This window comes from Myiozetetes cayanensis, unplaced genomic scaffold (genome assembly GCF_022539395.1).
Source record: "Myiozetetes cayanensis isolate MyiCay16 unplaced genomic scaffold, myiCay2020 scf4, whole genome shotgun sequence".
NCBI classification, from domain to species: domain Eukaryota; kingdom Metazoa; phylum Chordata; class Aves; order Passeriformes; family Tyrannidae; genus Myiozetetes; species Myiozetetes cayanensis.
Window position 1 is genome coordinate 50,192,364 of NW_026087631.1, and position 19,415 is coordinate 50,211,778.

The 19,415-nt window shown below is 38.2% G+C and overlaps 1 protein-coding gene across 2 annotated transcripts in view; it reads left to right on the forward strand.

The window, feature by feature from the left end:
* Positions 1–19,415, forward strand: part of HOMER1 (homer scaffold protein 1) — a 94,322-nt gene that overhangs the window by 65,284 nt on the left and 9,623 nt on the right. For both annotated transcript variants that reach the window (XM_050329490.1, XM_050329489.1), the window contains 2 exons: positions 13,404–13,514; positions 15,084–15,164. In XM_050329490.1, coding sequence (XP_050185447.1) covers positions 13,404–13,514; positions 15,084–15,164 — 192 coding nt within the window. The remainder of the gene's footprint in view (positions 1–13,403; positions 13,515–15,083; positions 15,165–19,415) is intronic.

Here is a 19,415-nt window from a genome sequence, read left to right on the forward strand (position 1 = left end):
CATGATGTCCTCATAGCATTACTGTCTAGTCCCTCCTGAGTTTAGGCCCATAGAAACTCGACATCAAATCTGTAAGTTAAAGAAACATTATTGTAGTTTCCTCATATAAAAAAGATTAACAGCTTCCTCTCATCCTTGCACATGAGGAAAACTGGGCAACATAAACACAACTGAAAAACAAGATCATTATACGCAGTTAAAGATCTGCACCCATTTTCATGTAAGAGTGAACCAAAAGTTAGTTCACAGTGGGGGAAGGAAGGACGATGTTTGAGGAAGGAATAAATTATGAAAGATAAATCACGAAGGCCAAATTATGGAAACAAGTACTCAATATCTTAATTTCTATTATCTTCTGACATGTAACTCTCTATGTATTGTATAATCTATTGACCTTTATCCATATAAATTTCTAATCATAACATAGGAACACATTTCTATGCAAAATGAAGGCAAGATTCACATGTGTGGAGAAAAAATGTCTTTGATGAAGCTGTTTCACTTCTGTTAATGAAGAGTAACTTAAAAAAATATCAAGGAGATATACTTAACTTGCAGAGGTACTATTTACTAGGGCATGGAGTGATAGGTCAAGGGTAAATGGCTTTAAACTGAAAGTGGGTAGCTTTAGATTAGATGTTAGGAGGAAATTCTTTACTCTAAGCGTGGTAAAACACTGGCAGAGGTTGCCTAGAGAAGCTGTAGATGCCTCATCCCTGGCAGTGTTCAGTGGGGCTGAACATATCCAGATTGGATGGGGCTTTGAGCAACCTGGTCTAATGGAAGGTGTCCCTGGCCATGGCAGCGGGATTGGAACTAGGTGATCTTTCAGCTCGGGCCATACTGAGTCGATGATACTTAGTTAAGAAGAAAATGCAAAAAATCCCAAACTGAACCATTGCGCTTTTTTGCATGAAAACAGATTTCGTGAATATGCTGACAAAAAAAGGGAAAGTTAAGTAGTAGGCATATCAGACCTTTTAATTTGTTTTTATAGTCTGTATTGATTGGTAGGAAATAAGGTATGGCAATTACAGCCAGCCAAATCCTGCAAATTGCAAAGGCTTCTTTCAGACCTATGCTTGACCTGTCTGACTGAGGGCTGTTCAAGTAGTCCCAAGAATAAAGGTCATATTCATCTGAGGTGGGGGGGGAATTTGGTAGGCTACAACTAACCTGGAGATGTGGAAGAGAAACAAGAATTTAAGAAACCTGTGGAAATGGCAAGATGGGGATGTTCTATGACTAGACTGACTTGAAGACAACAATCCTGAAGTCTTAGCCAAATCACAGAATCATAGAATCATAGAATCAACTGGGTTGGAAAGGACCTCTGAGATCAAGTCCAACCCTCGATCCAACACCGCTGTGGTTACTAGACTATGGCACTAAGTGCCACATCCTGTCTCACCTTAAAAACCTCCAGGGACAGAGAATCCACCACTTCCCTGGGTAGCCCATTCCAATGATTTGATAGGGAAGAATGACCATTTCCAATGGACTGTAATTGTGTGTGCTATAGCTGACTGGACAAAGTGCATGAAATGTAATTAAGAGTGGTGCTTTCTGCAAAGTGCTTTCAGTCAAGAAATTGGCAGCTGCTGACAAAACTTCTTTGTTCAAAAATGTTCCCATCAGGCAGAAGCTTGTCATGTGTGTTTGTCACAGAGGGAGACTGTCACTTTATCTATTATCTCATTTAAGCTTCTCATTTGGAAGAGTCAGAGTTCTAACTTGTGCTCCAGGTTTGTGAATAGATGATAACAGTCACTGCCAATAAAATTATTTAAACTACAACCTCATAATAAAGTTTTACACTGCAAATGTTCAGGTGGATTTGACCACTAGATAGGCTTTAGAGTGAAGAACTCATCACTAACATGTGTACTTAATAAGGTAGCATTCTTTCTAATAAAATGCACTAACAGCTTGCATTGCAAAGCTGAGACAATACAGTCCTTATATAAGAAAGAAAAATAATGCACCACAGCAGCAGCTGCCTTGGGAGACTCAACCAGATAAGGCATTCCCCTTTTTAATGTTACTCTCACCCTTAGTCAAATCTTATTTAAAATCTGTTATTGGAAAATAAAAGTAATGAATATAGAACTGTTAGCATGTCATTTTGCTTTTGTATGATAGTACAGTTAACAGTAATAACAAGGTCTTGGAGGCTACATTCATTACTAGCTGATGATTTTTCATAACCTTTTCTTGGCAAATTTGCTTCAGTTGTTTTGTATTTCTGAGGAAACACAAAATCTTATAGCATGGGATCATCTACACTATGCTCTTTTTATCACTGTTTACATACCTTTATTAAGTGTTTTGTAATCTGTGACTTTAGGGCTTGTTGATATCTCACAGAGGATACAGGAATGGTCTGTGCCTATGTCTCTTCAGGAATGCCGGTAAATTACAACAGGATAGTTCATTGAGAGTACTGCCCTCTGTTGGAATTGCTTTTAGAAAAATGTAGACTTGGCTACCCAATAAACTGGACTCACTAGGCAAAAGAATGTATATTGTGTTAAAAAAAAATTCAGTCTAAAAATATTATCCATACAGTGCAGTGTGATACAAGAGCTCTTCTAATCCATGTGCTGGAGACTGAATTTTCAAATTAAATTAGTGCCTCACTTCAAAAAGAAATGGTAAGTCAGATGTTTCTTTCTTACATAGATCAAAAATGTGCTGTTGAAATGGCAGATCTGAAGACTGTTGATTACAGTACATGTGATAGGAAGCAGTGTTCAGTCACTGTCTTGTGCTATCTTTCTGTTCTGTTTATTTGTTCAGTATAAACACATAGCTGCAGTTGATCCAAAAAATATTCCTTGAACTGGAATTCATTTCACCTGAGGTTATGTATATTATAGATCAAGTCTCAGACAGTCATCTTTATTTCTTGTAATTCTTGTAGAGACAAAAGCGTGAAGAATAAGTGTTCCAGTCTTAAGAAAACTGGCTAAGGTGTTGAGCTGAGTTTGCTTCTCTAAAAGTGCTTGTCTTTATCCATAGAGTAGTCATCTGGATAGTCCTGTAGACATATTTCTAGTCAGAGGAAATGAACTCCATCCTTATTTCATAGAATCACAGAATAACTTAGCATGAAGGAGAGCTTTGTAGGTTATCTGGTCCAATTCTCCGGTGAAATCAGGGGCAGCTTTGAAGTTGTGAATCAAGTCTCAAAACGTGAGTTACCATAGTCAATCTGGGCAGCCCATTCCAGCTGACCACCCTTTATCACCAACTGACCACACTTGTCCAAATATTTTTCCTAATATCTGATTGAAATTTGCCATGCTACAACTCATATCTGTTGCCAGTTCAGAAGCAAAATGGGGTTTGATCAAAAAGGCACTTTGATGAGAAAAGTTGAATAGACCAGATTTTTAGAAATATGCATATAAAAATTGTTTTCAAGGAGAAAGAAAAATTTGGAAATTAGTTTGGATCAGTTGTAATGTAGTTGTTGTTTTATATGAAAAAGTTGGCTGTCACAGCATCTTACCCACTGGAAAATAAGAATTTGTATGTTATGTGTATGTATTGGAGGAATATGCTCACTTACAGGATCATAGTCTTGTATAACATAAACCAGACTGCAAAATCAAGAATGGTACTGCCAGTGTTAGCTAATACATTTAGTTCAATTTAATAATATATTAGGTGGTTTATATATCATGCAATTGTGGTATTCACTCATTACATACTTTAGGTTTATATACAAGTTTTGGTGCCTGAGTCATGTATCTGCAAGCTATAGCAAACTCTATCCTATGTCAAGTTAAGTGTGTGGGGTGAAGCAATGCATATTGATTAGTAAACTTTGCATTACTGTTTCCATCTTTAGTTTCTTGTTTATATAAATAGCCTTATTTACATAGTTTCCTCTTATATTAAAAAAAGAGTTATTGTGAATACTGTCTTACTAGTTTGCCTTCTTATGATACTTTCTCTGTAGTTTGAACTTCGTCGTGTTTTATTTATAATCATCCATTGATTCTGCATTATATCACATTAATTTATCTTCTATATTTTTAATTCACTATGGTAAACTTGCTCTTTTGCCTAGTGTAGTATTTGTTGTATAATTTGCTTTTTAAGTATTTCCAAGTTAATTTAAACCAATATTTTTTATTCTACAACTTTTTTCAAATTTGACTGGAATAGTTTTTTCCGTGTATCACATTGTTTGCATGTTTTAAAACACAGAAACAAAGCTAAGATACCCCTTTCTTTGATTTTTAAAATTAATTTCACCTATTATTTGCCATCTCTGATTTCGTTTAAGGTTTACTCATCTATCGGTTTAGTTTTTCACATTAACTTACATTTATTTGGTTTCTCTGAGGCCTTTATCTTCCTTCTTCCATTTCTTCTCTGCCTTAATAATGGCTTGAGCTGAGATGAAACAGAATACAGATTCAGTGTGGCTGAGCGAAACGTTCTCAATAAATTAAAGTTTTGTGCTTTCTCCTGATAAACTGTGAGCTTAATTCAGAAACACTGTACTTTGATATTTTGTCAGACATTATATTTTTGAGAAGCTTGCTAAATCAGTGCCTGGATTTTTCCTTCTCCAATACAAAGAGATAATTCAGGGAAGATAGGATGCCCAGTCAAGAGCTTAACTCGGAGCTCTCAGCCTTCTCTAATCTGCTCAGAAACAACAAAAATTTCCCTTAAACGGGGTTGGGGAGCACTCCTTCACACCTTGCATAGTTTTTTGACATCAAAAGGGATTCATAGAACAGCTCAGTAACAGAAAGAAAAACCCTGAAGTAAGCTACTTCAGACAGATAGCACTAACATTAGTCCTGCTGCCACAGAGACAAAAGGATTCAATGGTGATATAAATTATGGAAAGCAACCCAAAGTTCTGTCTTTGTCATGTTAAAAATGAAAATGATTAATTTTTTCATACACTCTAACTGCTAAAGTAAGTCATCCTATGCCACTGGACAATAGCACAAAGTAATAACACCAGTGCATAATAATAATAGCTGCACTCCTTGAAGATCATCTATCGGCAGAAAAGAAATCTAACATAAAAAGAGATGAAAGCAAGTGATCAAGCTCCTGGATATTCATGAAAGAACGGGGAGGTAATGCCTTGAATTCTAGCTTTTTATTTTACCAGAATTTCTTAGAAAGTAAGATAATATTAGCCAATTTGTTCTGGTTCTTTCATTCAGTGAATGAAATAAGTATGAGGATATCTTATGTAGTTATTTAAACCACATGACACATAATGGACCATGATTTCACTGCTGTTACAAGAAATTTTAAAATGAATATTAAAAAAATGCATAAGCACAATGCAAAAAAAAAAACGTGGTCATTTTACTGGACAATCTTTGTGCTACTTAAAGAAATCAACAATCTTTAAAAACAGTTATGAATGTCCACTAGAAGTATGGAATGCTGTATGAGCCATCTGCTCAGATTATCTGTAGAAAATCTTTGCAGACCCTTTAGAAGTCACCTCCATGTTTCCACCAGCTGCATTAATAACAATAACTAAAACTAAATTTTGAACATGCAACTGTGATGAAGTTGCCTGCTGAATTGGAACCCATATTGTGGACTTCATACTTGCTGAGAAGTCTTAAAAGCAGCACTGTAGAACTACTGTGAATAACTGTTGGGTTTTATGTGGCCAAGGAAGAATAGCATCTAAGAGTGAAGGAAGGTGACAGAATGTGTGGTAACAAAAAAATTCATGAATGGAGTTTTGATCCAAAAAATTATTGCCCTTACACTTTTTTTATGTGATGCCCATCTCTTGTCATCCTTTCTTTAAGACCATGTCCCTTATACCCCCATTGAACAATCCAAACTTAGGTTATAAATTAGGTTTGATTGATTAAAGAAAAAAAGCTTAACAGTTATAACTTTCTTCTTAAGATACTGTAATTAGCATGAGGCTAGATAGCAGCTTGGTACTATTTCTTTACAATGAAAATAGATGAGCATTTTGCAGGGTACATATGGATATAGGTTGACAATTTAATCAAAACAGTGGGATTATAACTTTGTTAGTATTTATCTATGCATTTAATTGAAAGAAATATATATGCAGATGGACTGATTGTTTAGTGCACAAAAAACAGATGACTAAGTCCAGGTATTTAGGGATGCAGTCCTTGCATTTGGAACTGCAAGAAACTGATTTTTTCTGCCTTTTTCAGTTTGCCTTAATTAGTTTTTAGAGCAGATTTGTATTCAGGACCCAAGATTTTGTTGGCTTTTTTTCCTGAGAATTCACTTTCACTGAATGTGCCACATACAAGGTAATAATTGGGAAAAAAACCCCAACAAACCACCAACCAAACTACTCTGACTCTAGGTAGTAAAAAAATAAGTTTTCACAGAAGGGGTCTCTTGTCCCCATCTTCTTGTTTCTAAAAATCCTAAGAAAAGTATTGAGATACATTTATCTGCAAGTGAAAAGAAGTATGCATTGTGGAGGCATGCCACAGGATTTTTACATAGTTAAAGCTTTGTAGAATGAAGTACATCCTAAACTTCTAAAACTCTGCAAGAGAATGAGAAAATTACTGAGAATCCTCGGGACTGAAGGATGACATATCTGTACGGTGTTTGCTATTGCATGTGTTTCATGAACTGGCCAGATAGCTGGAAAAGTATTTGCTAATTAGATTACAGGGAAAGGCATGCCCTCTGAGTTTAGTATTACCATTATTGGTTGCAAATAATAATGCATGGATGAAGCTCAAAGCATCAATTTTGGTAAACTTCTTATATTTTCAAATATTCTTACTGCACTTTCATTATTTTCTTTACAAAAATTAAGCAGATGATGGAATATTCCACTTTCTTCTCTGTAGAAATTAATCAGTATGGAAAATAATTTGGTATTTCCAGGCTTGAGGCATCCTTGCCCACAGAGAAAAATATGTCCTTTTCAGCAAAATTTTCTAATTGTTTTCTCTGTTGAAAAAAGTAATATATTGTTGGTAATGCACAATACTCTCCCCTGCCCCCAGGTTATCATTTTATCTATGTGTAAATCTTGGAAAACAACAGTACTTCATTTGCTGTCAAAAGTGATACATATGTATAACACCATCGTGTGCTTTTTGTTCTTCAGCATCAACCTTGAAAAGCAATTTCCCTTGTTTTCTCCATTTTACCATTTCTTAACACCAAAAATCCTTCCAGGTTTTTTTTTATTCTTGAAAGCTATACTGGAATTATTTTTATGATCAGCTTGTTGCATGCTGCTGTGCTTCTTACTACTGTCCATCATTAAGCACAGAAAAGCTTCCTCTGTATAAATTATGTGAAACTTTATGCAGTTAGTCATAGTTTTGATGACCCATGAAATATTGTTTCTCTTCTCCTCTATTTGCATGCAAAGCAAAGGCCTCTTTATTTTGTGGGACATTCATCTTGAATTATTGATGGAATGATACTGTCACAGTCATAGTTATGATCCATTTAGGGATGTAACTCAATCAGCTAAAATTACATAATTAATACTTCAATTCAGTCTTCTATGTAAGCAAGTTCTGCACTGGAGCTTGGGCTAGTAAACCTTGGTATTGCATTCTATAGTAAATAGAAGGGAGAAAAATACCTTATAGAAATAACAAGTTAATAGTGTCAGGTATATAAGATAGGCTACAGCTACAATGAATATATGTTGCTCATATGGGTAAAAAATCGCCTGGATGGACAGGCCCAGAGAGTGGTGGTGAATGGAGTTACATCCAGGTGGTGGCCAGTCCCCCAGTGCTGTTCTGCAGGGCTCAACATTGGAGCCAGTCCTGTTCAATATCTTCATCAGGGATCTGGATGTGGAGATTGAGTGCACCCTCAGTCACTTTGCAGATGACACCAAGCTAGGTGGGAGTGTTAATTAACTGGAGGGCAAGAAGGCTCTGCAGAGGGATCTGTATAGGCTGGATCCATGGACCGAGGCCAACGTACTTATGAGTTTCAACAAGGCGAAAGATCGGGTTCTGCCCTTGGGTCGCAACAACCCCAGGCAGCACTAAAGGCTGGGGGAGGAGTCGCTGCCCAGCCAAAAAGGACCTGGTAGTGCTGTTTGACAGTGGCTGAACAAGAGCCAGCAGTGTGCCGAGGTGGCCAAGAAGGCCAAGAGCATCCTGGCTTGTATCAGCAATAGTGTGGTCAGGAGGACCAGGGAAGTGATTGCCCCCATGTCCTTGGTACTGGTGAGGCAACATCTCAAATCCTGTGTTCAGTTTTAGGACCCTCAAGACAAGGACATTTTGGTGCTGGAGGATGTCCAGAGAAGGGCAGTGGAGCTGGGGAAAGGTCTGGTGCACAAGTCCTGTGAGGAATGGCTGAGGGAGCTGGAGTTGTTTACCCTGGAGGGGGAACCTTATTGCACTCTATACCTATGTCCCAGTTTAGATGAGACAAGGGTCTTTTGCTGAGGATGAGTTAGGAGAAAAGACCCAAACTTCTCTTTCTAAGCAATTATAAATCCAAAATTAAGAGGCTCCGATTGAAGGAAAACAAATTATGGAAAAGGGAAAATAACAGCCCTTTATTAAAAGGTATGTGTGTATTAACAGAAACACAGAAAAAACCCCAAGTAAAACAACCAAGCAATACTCCTATATCCACCAATAATCCCCTTCAAGAACAAACTGATAAACCAGCAAAAGGAAGAGTAAACAGTTCAATTTTTGCGCCCCTTGGTGCAATTCCAACCACAGTCAATAGGAGGCGTTGTTGGGTCACTAGAGATGCAAAACTTGTAGTGTCCTATAGTAGCCACCAGGTGGCGCTGTTGAATCACTGGAGGTGCAGAACTTGTAATGTCCAGTAAAAAAAACAACAACAAAAATACCCCTTGGTTCCCCTTCCCTTCCCACACTGGGACAGGAGAGAGGGAGTGGGGGGGGGAGGGGGAAGGGAAAGGAAGGGAAAAAACAACAATCAAACAGAAATTTCTCCCAATGGAAGAAAACTCATGATCTTCAGCTGGTTAGAGTTCGCTTTAAGCAGGGCCTGCAGCCAGCAACAGCTCAGCAGAGAGCAGCAGCAAACTCCCCTCTGACAGGAAAAAAAAAACCAGGCAGTGTCTGCAGCTCGCAGCAGGTCCCGAGCCCACCGGCACACCAGCCTCTCCTCCCAACCTACGTGCCAGCCACACCCCCAACCCACCAGAATTCCTCCTCCCCCGTTGCCCCCAGAGACAAGAGAAAAAAGTAGCCTTTAGATCCTTCATCTGCCTGTTTCCTAGGAGACTGATCTCTCGGCCATTCTTTTGTTCACCTGATAGCCTAATGGCCTATACACAGGGCACACATGGCAGGGGGAAGGGAAAGAAAAATTCCGTACTAAAATTGGAACTATGACAACCTATCACAGATGAGGTTGATGCCAGGTGTGGATCGGTCTCTTGTCCCAAGTAACAAGCAATAGGACAAGAGAAAATAACCTCAAGTTGTGCCAGGTTTAGGTTGGTTATTAGGTTTTCTGTGTTTGGGTTTGTTTTGAGAGATTTTTTAGTCTTCTGAAGCTTTGGGCAGTCACTGTCTTAAGCTCACATCAAAGCTGTTACTCCTTGTTGTGTTCTGTGACCCAAAGCCTCATTCCTCCAGTCCTCCCAGCAGCCCAGTGTGTACTAGCTCTCTGCTGCAATGAAAACCTCTACCTGGAATCCTCCTGCATGTATAGGATGTTGACCCTAGATTAAAGTTTCCAGAAAACTCTAGAATGGCCTTTACTAGGAAGGTTGCCTTGCTGTCCTAGTTCAGTTGATGTATTTCTCACTGAAATACGCAGTTAAGTATAATGCCATCCCTTGTACTAGAGAATTTTGCACACTAAATAGTCACTAAAAAGCCCTTACAGAATTTTTTCCATACATGCAGTCTTTACGTGGATGATAAATACAAAACAAAGAAACAGAGACTAAGAACAGTACCCTTTTTTCTTTTTTGGTATCAAATGCAAAGCCACAGTATTACCTTTCTTAGATATGCAAGTCAATACAGTCTTATGATAGCACAATAAAAGAATCTTGTTAGTCAGTTATTGTTCAAAGACTGTTCTTTCAGTCTGAATTCTGTACTGAAAACAAGACATAATCACAGGTACATTGCTCGATACTGCTGTGCAAGGGTTTGAATGATTGATTGAGCCTTGCTCTTAAACATGAAACACTGAATGAGGAGGTGTCAATGAAAACAACATGTGGGAGGGTCAGACTAAATCATTTTAACTTACTCTTATACCCCCTTCTGTGCATAATGCATAAATGGTTACTTGTAATGATTTTTGGACCACTAGTCATGAGGAAATTAAATTCCATTTGGAACAAGGAGACAGAGTAAGTAAATGCTATCCAGATTTTTGCCTAGAGCTTTATCTTTTGTAACTTGTGTTTTCAGTAGCATATTCTTTATATCACATCATTTTCCAGCCCTTCTTACTCTACAAATCTTTTTGAAAGGGTCACAATGTGCCTTTCTTTTTTATACATACATTTATAAGTACAAGATAACATGGTGAGGATAACTTGACATCTTTTCAGATCTCTATAGGAATGGGCTTTTAAATAAGACTAATTAAGGAACCCAGTTTCTTAATTGAGTTTGTCCTCTTTTTCCCATCTTACTGATTTTTCAAGGAATAGTAAACAAAACAGTTGAACATTTTTTTCTTGCATAAGCAGTAAGAGATGTATGTTTGCGCAGAGAACAGCTGGACTACAGTAAAACATCACAGCCTTTTAGTGCTGTAATTGATTGTCCCTCTGGGAGCAATTGCCTCTGCTTGCAAGAAGGTTTGTGAGAGCACTCCTTGCTAATTTCTTAAAAGTAATCAATAGTGTTTGCTTAAGCAATTTCAGTAAGTGTGTTGAGTTAGTATGGACCAGAGTGTTCTCAGGAGCATTCACGAGAGCTGTGCATCTGGCAGGGTTGCTGCAGAAGGTGTTTTTAGCCAGCAATAATAGATGCAGCCTGGAGCAGTAACATTTCATTCACCGCAGTTCAATCCAACTGCCTCCTTGAATTCCAAGCTTGCACCAACACATACATTGGTCTTGGTGTGTAGTAGCCAAGAAGAAACCCCGTGGAGAACAGTGGGAGTCCAAGTTCTTCATTAGTCATGGGATGAGAGACCTCTGCACACTTGCTTCCAAGGCACAGGGTTCTAGGACAGAGGTCATTTGCAGACTAGGCCTACTTCTGTCTTTCCAGTTGAGGTTCTTACACTGCATGTAAGTGAACATTCACTGTTCTAACACTTGGCCCATTAGAGCCAATGGGTCTTGCTGAGTGCAACAGCAACTGAGCTTTAAAAGAGAGATTGTCTTCTTGAAGGTTACCATTCAACATCTCAGCAGAAAAGCTTGGAAATGTTTAAGAAGTTAAACATCAGAAGGGGTGAAGGTGAAAGAGGTCAATGAATTTGACAGTCCCAGTAAAACTTAGGAAGGAGCTCCTCATAAACCCACAGTGTCAGAATTGTAGCATCTCTGCTGGATAGTAAAGGGTTCTTGACTGGGCAAGATCCTGAACCAAATGTGACCTCAAAATTGGCCCTGTTTTGAGCAAGATGCCTCAAGCAGATGACCACCAGAGTCCCCTTCCAGCCTAAATTACTATGTGCCTTTCTGATCCTTGCTCTATATAGATGTTAGTTCAGACAGTTTGTAGAAATAGGTTTGTCCCCGTCGGTGTGTTCCAATTCTTTGTGTAATTGTTGTGGTGAATACTGTAACAGTATTATAGGAATCTAAGTAGAGATATTTTTGTGTTATTGAAGCAAATTGAGAAAATTATGTAAGACTTCAGTTCTAATGCTCAGTGGCATATAAAATTAAGGAAACTGCTATTGCTTTTTGCCATGAGCACTGATATTTCCTTTGGAACAATGCCAACAAATGAAGAAGTACTTTAGGGTAGGGGAATGGTGAGTTATGTTATCAAGCTGTTTCCTACTCCCTTATTCCCCTTACACCTCTCAAGAATTTGGTATAATTTCAGTTCTCTACATTTATAAAATTTGTGTGCAAAAATGTCTAACCAACTGCTTTCCAGTAGAGGAAGAGTTGGCATGGCTGTTACAGAGGTTTGTGCCCTGTGACTCAGAAAGGAGAGTTTGATAGGGATTTTAGTTTTCTTGCATTTCATCTTGTGTTGCCTTTGACTTCATTCAGTAATCTATTTTTTGAGCCTACAAATAGTTCAGAGTTCGAAATTACTGGCATCATAAATGGCTTCACTACCTAGATTACTTTGGTACTGGAGGGCATCAGCCTTGATTCCCCAGTATATTATTTTACCTAAAAAATAAAATTGTCTTGGAGAATGCCTGCCCTCTGTCAAAGCAGTCTAAGGGCTACTTCTCTGAGAAAGTTAAGTGCAGACTTAAAGGTTTTCATTGCAGTATTGGGTAGCACTTTGTTTAAAGGAGTTTCTGGGCCAGATTTGATGGCACATGGTGCAGCTCTATTGAAGACTATATAATAAGACTGACAAGCTCATAACTTCTAGGGTAAATAATTAGTTATGAGACTTTAAATAATATTTTTAATATTTTAACAGTTTGTTATTAAAGAAAAATGTTTCAGTGCACACATCCATGCAGACATGTCATATGAGAGTTCTTCTGCTAAACTCTAGCTGCATGGATTTTATTTCCTTGATGAGGAAGCTATTTTTTGACAACTGTTTATTTGTGAATGGCAGGATATTAACATCCCTTTGATTAGAAAATAAAATGGAAGGGCATATCAGTGCCAGGTATCTTAACTTACCCAAGGGCAGATGGAGAGTGCTTGCTCTCTGCTAATACAGAGGAACTGGATAAATCCAAATTATGACATTAGCTGTTGGCTTTGTAACTGAGCCGTGGGATCCAAAAGTTAAAAGCTGGCAGCTGTACCTCCGTAGCTGATTATCTGCTATTACAATGTTGATGCTGAGTCAGAAAGTGAGGCTGTGAAATGTTAATTGTCTTGCTAGGAAGTGTGTGAGCGCTGTGGCTTAGAAAGTGGTGTAGCATTAAAAAGTGTCAGATGGAGAGGTTAGTTAGACAGATAGATATGTGTTTAGTCACCAAGCCATTACTGTTTCTGAAATGGTAATTCAGCATCTTCATTAAAATTTTCAATAATTAGTGTAAGTTTTAATTAATGTTCTTCTCGGCCTGTAACATATAAAATTTATTATTTCCAAGAAGTCATAGCAACCATTTTATACAAACCAATATATTAAGGAATTTTATGCTATCTTTGTAAGAGCATCTTCACCATTTTAATCAGTATAAGTCACCCAGAACTAAGGGTGTATTTCAAATGCAGCTATTGATGCAAATAAATAATAGTACCTTGAATATGTTGAAATTAATTCTATTTGTGTTGCTTCTACTTATTTTTACAGGTGACTGAGCTAGAGTGTGTGAGCAGTCAAGCCAATGCAGTCCACACACATAAAACAGAATTAAATCAGACAATACAGGAGTTAGAGACTACACTGAAGAAAAAAGAAGAGGTATCTGCTAACTTTTTTTTTGTTTTACTGTTACATCATTTCTAAAGCCTTTTGCTATTATGCTTGTATGCCTGCTAAATACTGAATTATCTCCTATTGATGATACAGAGTACATTTTTTTCAGCTTCTTTGAAATCGTTAATGTTCTTTCATTTATATAATTATGTCAGAACAATATAGACCTGGGGTATCTAAATAACAACCAAAAAAGTATCGTGTTTTCCTGTCTGCTTTTACCGATCATTTCTGTTTGCAAAAGTAAGTCATAAGTGGTTTCCACAGAACAGTCATCACACTAATGCAGTCCAGATTCTCTAAGAAAGGAAAATCTTTCAAACATGCTTTCCTTGAGAGTGGAGAGTAGAGTTTCAAACAAGTAATAGATCAATGCTTTTCTCTAGCCAGTCTGTTTTTCAAGCTCTGTTAATGTAGCTGAATTCTGTAAGATCAGCACTTGCCTTAAACATTTAGCAAGGCCCCAACCTGAAACTAGATATTTCTTGTGCCATGTGCCTTGGGCTGGACCAGCAGCAAGAAAATAAAAGGAATTGGAGTAACACCTGTGCTGGCATAGGTCCTAGAGGATGGGAAAAAGGAGGTGGAAGCAGCTGCATATGAAGGATTATTTACCTTGTATAAGAGCACTCCATGACAGACACAGTGGGCACTGGTGTGTATGTTTGGAGGGACAGTGAGAAGTGCAGAGTCTTCCCTTAGTGGTTGTTAGGTGTTTTCAAGGAGGATGCAGGAAAGACACCGTCATTACAGAATATCCACTCAAAATGGAACAAAGCCTTTTCCAAACTCCCTCATAAAACACTGAATAGATTAGACTCAGGTTGGTAATGTTTCCCATTTTGTTGCGCATTCACTTTTGAATTATGCTAAGCTGTTGACTGAAAAGAAATCTTGCCAAAAGGAGTTCTGTGAGGTGAATATGCCCTTTGGAAGAGGAGTACTTAATAGTTTTGATACCTTTTAGTTTCATTAACTCTTTCTATTCTTGTCTCCTGAAAGTAAGCTAAGAACAGTTTCTCTTCTGTTCGTTATTTCATCTTTATTTGTTATTTTTATACCTTATTACTTTCTTCTTGCTAAATTAAAGATACCATTTCTTTTAGACTCTCTTTTAATGGAAATTAATGGTCAAAGCAGATTATTTTTTAAAGCTCAGCCCTGACATAATAAGAAATTCGCATTCGAAAATTGGATTTTTTTCTTGAAAAAATGGAGAAGGATGGATTCTAATATAATTTAAAGTAAAAATTTGTTTTTCTAATTACAAGGACCCTTAATTTTCCAGGAAGAAATTATTTCATATCTTTTGTGTGGAAAAAGAAAACTTGACTTTTATAAAAGAAAATGCTTGTTTTCTTCAGTTGTGGGACTGTGATTCAGAAGTATCGGGAGCAGGCCTTAAACTTTATGTGCTGTGATGGGCAGTAGCCAACTGCCAGTTTTGGTATCATTGCTCAGGACTTGCTCAGGAGAAGAAGCAGCAGCCAGATCATCAGCACTGAGGCCAAGCCAGCTAATATGTTGCTAGCAAGGTTGTTTCTTCTCCCCTAGGAAATAGAAGGATTGAAACAAGAAATCGAAAATGCCAGAGAGCTCCAGGCACAGAGGGATTCTCTGACCCAGAAGTTACAGGTGAGCTATAGTGCATTATTATTTAGAGAAATTCTTAAATTAGCATTTAATTTAGAGAAAAGGAAAAAATTATTATCGAGAGAGCAGTTCACATCAGCAACTTACACTGTATTCACTGGAGGTGCCATATAAATATGTAAGTAGACTGCACTGAAAGTGCTGGGTTGGGATGATCCTTAAGAATTAGTATCAAAAATTCTACCTGCTTTAAGTTGCTATTTTTACGTGAGGAAACAGACCCAAATTTCATTTACAAGCCCACACAGTACTCCCAGGTTAGCAGTCATCCTTCACTGATACATGTCCTGGGCAATTCTGGTCTCATTTTCGCAGCAGTGTCTTCCCACAGATTTAGTGTGCCACTGAAACTGTCAGTCTGTGTATCATTGGGCTGGAATGAGTTTGTATTCAGCTTTTAAGCATGCCCTGAGAAAGTAAGGGCTGAAATGTTCTTGTGTAGTACAGGCTTTAAAAAACACACTTCAACATTTTCTTGGAATAACTTCGAAACACTGTGCTTTTGTTGCTTTTGGAGAGTTGTTTCTTTACTCTAGGCATCACCTGATACCTGAGGCTACTGAAATCAGTGTGCCCTCAGTTTATCCTCCTTTGCTCCATCTGAGCTCCTGTCTGTCTGTCGCTGCACGAACCAACCATAGGCACCTTCCTCGTCAAACCTGCCTCTGACCCAACACTTATGTGGATTAAACACTGGGTTCAGACTTCAGAGTTTTGAAAGAACTGAAAACTCAGGAATAATAAGTCCAACCCCAAAGTGCTAAAAGGGGACCCTCACTGTTCTGTGGCTCAGCTTAAGTCACGCTGAAAACAAGCCCCATCAGATCAACCACATCTGAAAAATCATTAAGCAGGTGTTCTTTGAAATGCATTACATGAATTGGAACTTTCATGAACCAAATTTCAATCTACACAATAAACCACATAAGATCAAAATAAGTTTATTCATTTTTCCCTTTTCCTAAGTAAAATTATTTGTAAAAAGTATGTTATTACTTCAAACAATCTTTAAAAATTGTTTTTAATACACCTGAGCTTGCCTGTTTCAAAAACTGTTTCTTGCTAAAAATGGGAGTTTTCAACTGAAAAGGCACTTGCATGAGAGACTTAAAAGGGACATTATAATGAGAGTTAGAAATTGTTCTAGCAGTAGCATATGCAATAATTTCATTGTAAGATCATATGAACAATAACTGTGAGGCAGGAATTAGCTATCCTTAGCAAGCAGAATTATGAGAGACTAGGAAGAGATGAAAGATTAGAAAATGCTAAGTTTTTATTAAAATCTGACATTATTAAGTCAGTAGTTTTCTTTTGGTATATTATTATAAGTGATTGAGAGCAGCCTTGCAGAGAAGGACTCAGGAGTGACAGCTGGTAAAAAACTCAACATGAGCTCACAGCCCATAAAGCCAGTGAAATCCTGGGCTGCATCAAAAGCAGCGTGGACAGCAGGTCAAGGGAGGTGATTCTGCCCCTTTACTCTGCTCTTGTGAGACCCTACCTGGAGCACTGCATCCAGCTCTGGCGTCCCAAATATAAGAAAGTCATGGAACTGTTGGAGCAAGTCCAGAGGAGGGCAATGAAGTTGATAAGAGGACTGCTGCATCTCCCTTATGAAGACAGGCTGAGAAACTTTGGGCTGTTCATTCTGGAGAAGAGAAGGTTGCGTAGCAATATTCCAGTATCTGAACAGGGCCTACAGGGAAGACAGAGGGACTCTTTGTCAGGAACTATAGCAACAGGAAAGGGGGGATGGATTCAAACTAAGAGAGAAGAAGTTTAGATTAGATGTTAGGAAGAAATTCATTACTGTGAGGGTGATGAAGCACTGGAACAGATTGCCCAGGGAAGTTGTGAATGCCCTGTCCCTAGAAATGTTCAAGGCCAGGTTGGATGTGACTTTGAGCAACCTGGTCTAGTGGAAGGTGTCCCTGCCCATGACAGAGGGTTGAAACCAGATCAGTTTTAAGGTCCCTTCCAACCTAAACCATTCTCTATCTTTAGTAACCAAATGGATATATTGTATATATATGTCCATATGTCGCATTGTAAGTGATTAGTTTCTGGAAATAGTCCTATATGGTTCTATTCAAGTAAATATAAAGCTCATTTAGGATCTGAGTTAAAAGGTGCCTTTCTTAAGCTTAAACCTTATTACTGACCTGATGCTGCTCATCTAAAAGATCTTGAGTCAGTGCTTTGCTATAATTGTCCTGCATTAATTGTATTGGCTTTCTCTGAGCCACTTCACCCTACATCTGTGACATCAGTGAAATCGTGTTTTCTTCTCTAGCTCCAGACTGTCTCACATCTGTTCACTTATTTGACTCATCATTTATTTTCTGGGTGATTCTCTCCAGGTTTCATACTGTTTTTCTTACTCTTTGTTCTTGTGCTTTATTTTTCCCTCTTGTCTTTGCAAATGGATTATGTGACTCTAAGCCTGTATGAAAAATGCTATGCAAAGAAATTACTATTTTAAGGCATATTGCATTTCTGACACACTCATATGACCGAATTAATTAGAAATCAATCACTGGCAAATTCCAGTGAAGAACAATATGTTATTACTGCAAAGGTTAAGTATCGGGGCCCTTGTTACTTAATAATTTCATTAGAAATGTAGAAAAGTTGTATCAATGAGTCACGATGAGTGTGACTCTCACAGTAGGTCAGGATATCTTTATTAGTATGTCTAATTCCTAAATATAGCTGTTGTGTATAGTTTGAATATTCTATTCAAATCCTTGCACTGAATTCTGCAAAAGATTCTTACAGTGCAAACAACAAATACAATTAATAATAATTTATTTATTTTGTAAGATAAAACAATATGAGAAATTATTGTATGATGAAAGAGCTTGGATAAACAGTGTAAAATAACTCTGCAAAGGGCCTGAATGTATCAAAGAACCAGTTTATTGTTAGATGAGATCAGCTGCAAATAAAGGGAAATGCCCCACGTGGGGGAATAGATTACATTACATGAATACTTCTCCCCCTCTTCCAATTAAGAAGTAACAGTTTTGAGGTAGACTGTTTTGAAATAGGAAACCACATGTAATCTGGACATGAACTTAAAATGCAATAACATTGCAAAAAGCATTAATACCGATCTAGGGTAAATACACTTAAGGATCAAATATAAATTTGGGAAGGAGCATTTTCCAGAATTTAAAAGCAAGAGCTCCTGGTGTATTTCAGTTTAAGTCTGTCTGAGGAGGACCTGAAAGATGATTTTCAGTGCTAGATACAGGACAACAGGATGTTCTATTCAGGCCCAGATATCACAATATAAAGACCTATATATATCCGTGGATTTGTTCCTGCTTGCCTGCTTACAGAAATTAATTACCTCTGGAGTAAAAGCAGTGGCAAGGAGACTTCCCAGAGCACACAAATTTGGTGAGAAGAGAAACAGTGTCAGGAGAAGCAGGACACATGAATAGATACAGAAAAGCAACAGTCAGTTTTCTGTGAACTAAAGAAAGGACTACATCATTCTGGCAAAGCTGAGAGTACCTTGGATTTCCCCTTTTGTCCTATGCTACAATTAGTTGGCCTCAGAGGGTCTTGAACGTGTGCAGTTACTACACCAGGTAATACTTGTAAGTACTCAGCATAGAAGGCAGTAGCAGGCCCAATGAAGGAAAGCCTTTGTATGCTATGACTTGGTTATAACCACTTGGCTTCTTCATTTGTAGCAGCAGTGGGTTAGCTAATCACTACACAAGCATGTATGTATTTTATTTATATAATTTCTACAAATACTCTTTTCAGTTAGCTTCTTTTAGTGCTTTGGCAACAATATTGTTCAATGCTAAACAGGTTAATTCTTCTCTTGGTCCTGGCAGCAAGGGGTGATTCCTGCTCTCACCTATGCTGTCAAGACCAGTGCCCAAAACTCCATAGTTTTTAACTTGCTCATTTACAAACAAGAAATAAGGGACATATTCAGTTTGGCTTGGATGTAACCCTTGGCTCCGCAAGCAGCCACAGTTATGAGTCAGTGATGGTCCTGATGTTCTGTCTTCTTCATCTGCACCACTGATGGGGTCCCAGAGCTCTCTCCTGCTGCAGTGGCTGGGAGCTGAAACTGAGCACTGGCCACGTCACCCCATCCCTCCTCTGGCCAGGGATGCAGCACCCAATCAACTGTGCCATCAGACCCCTCACAAGTGGAAACCTTTCTCAGACCATGGACTTTGACACAGGGCTGCTGTTTCATAC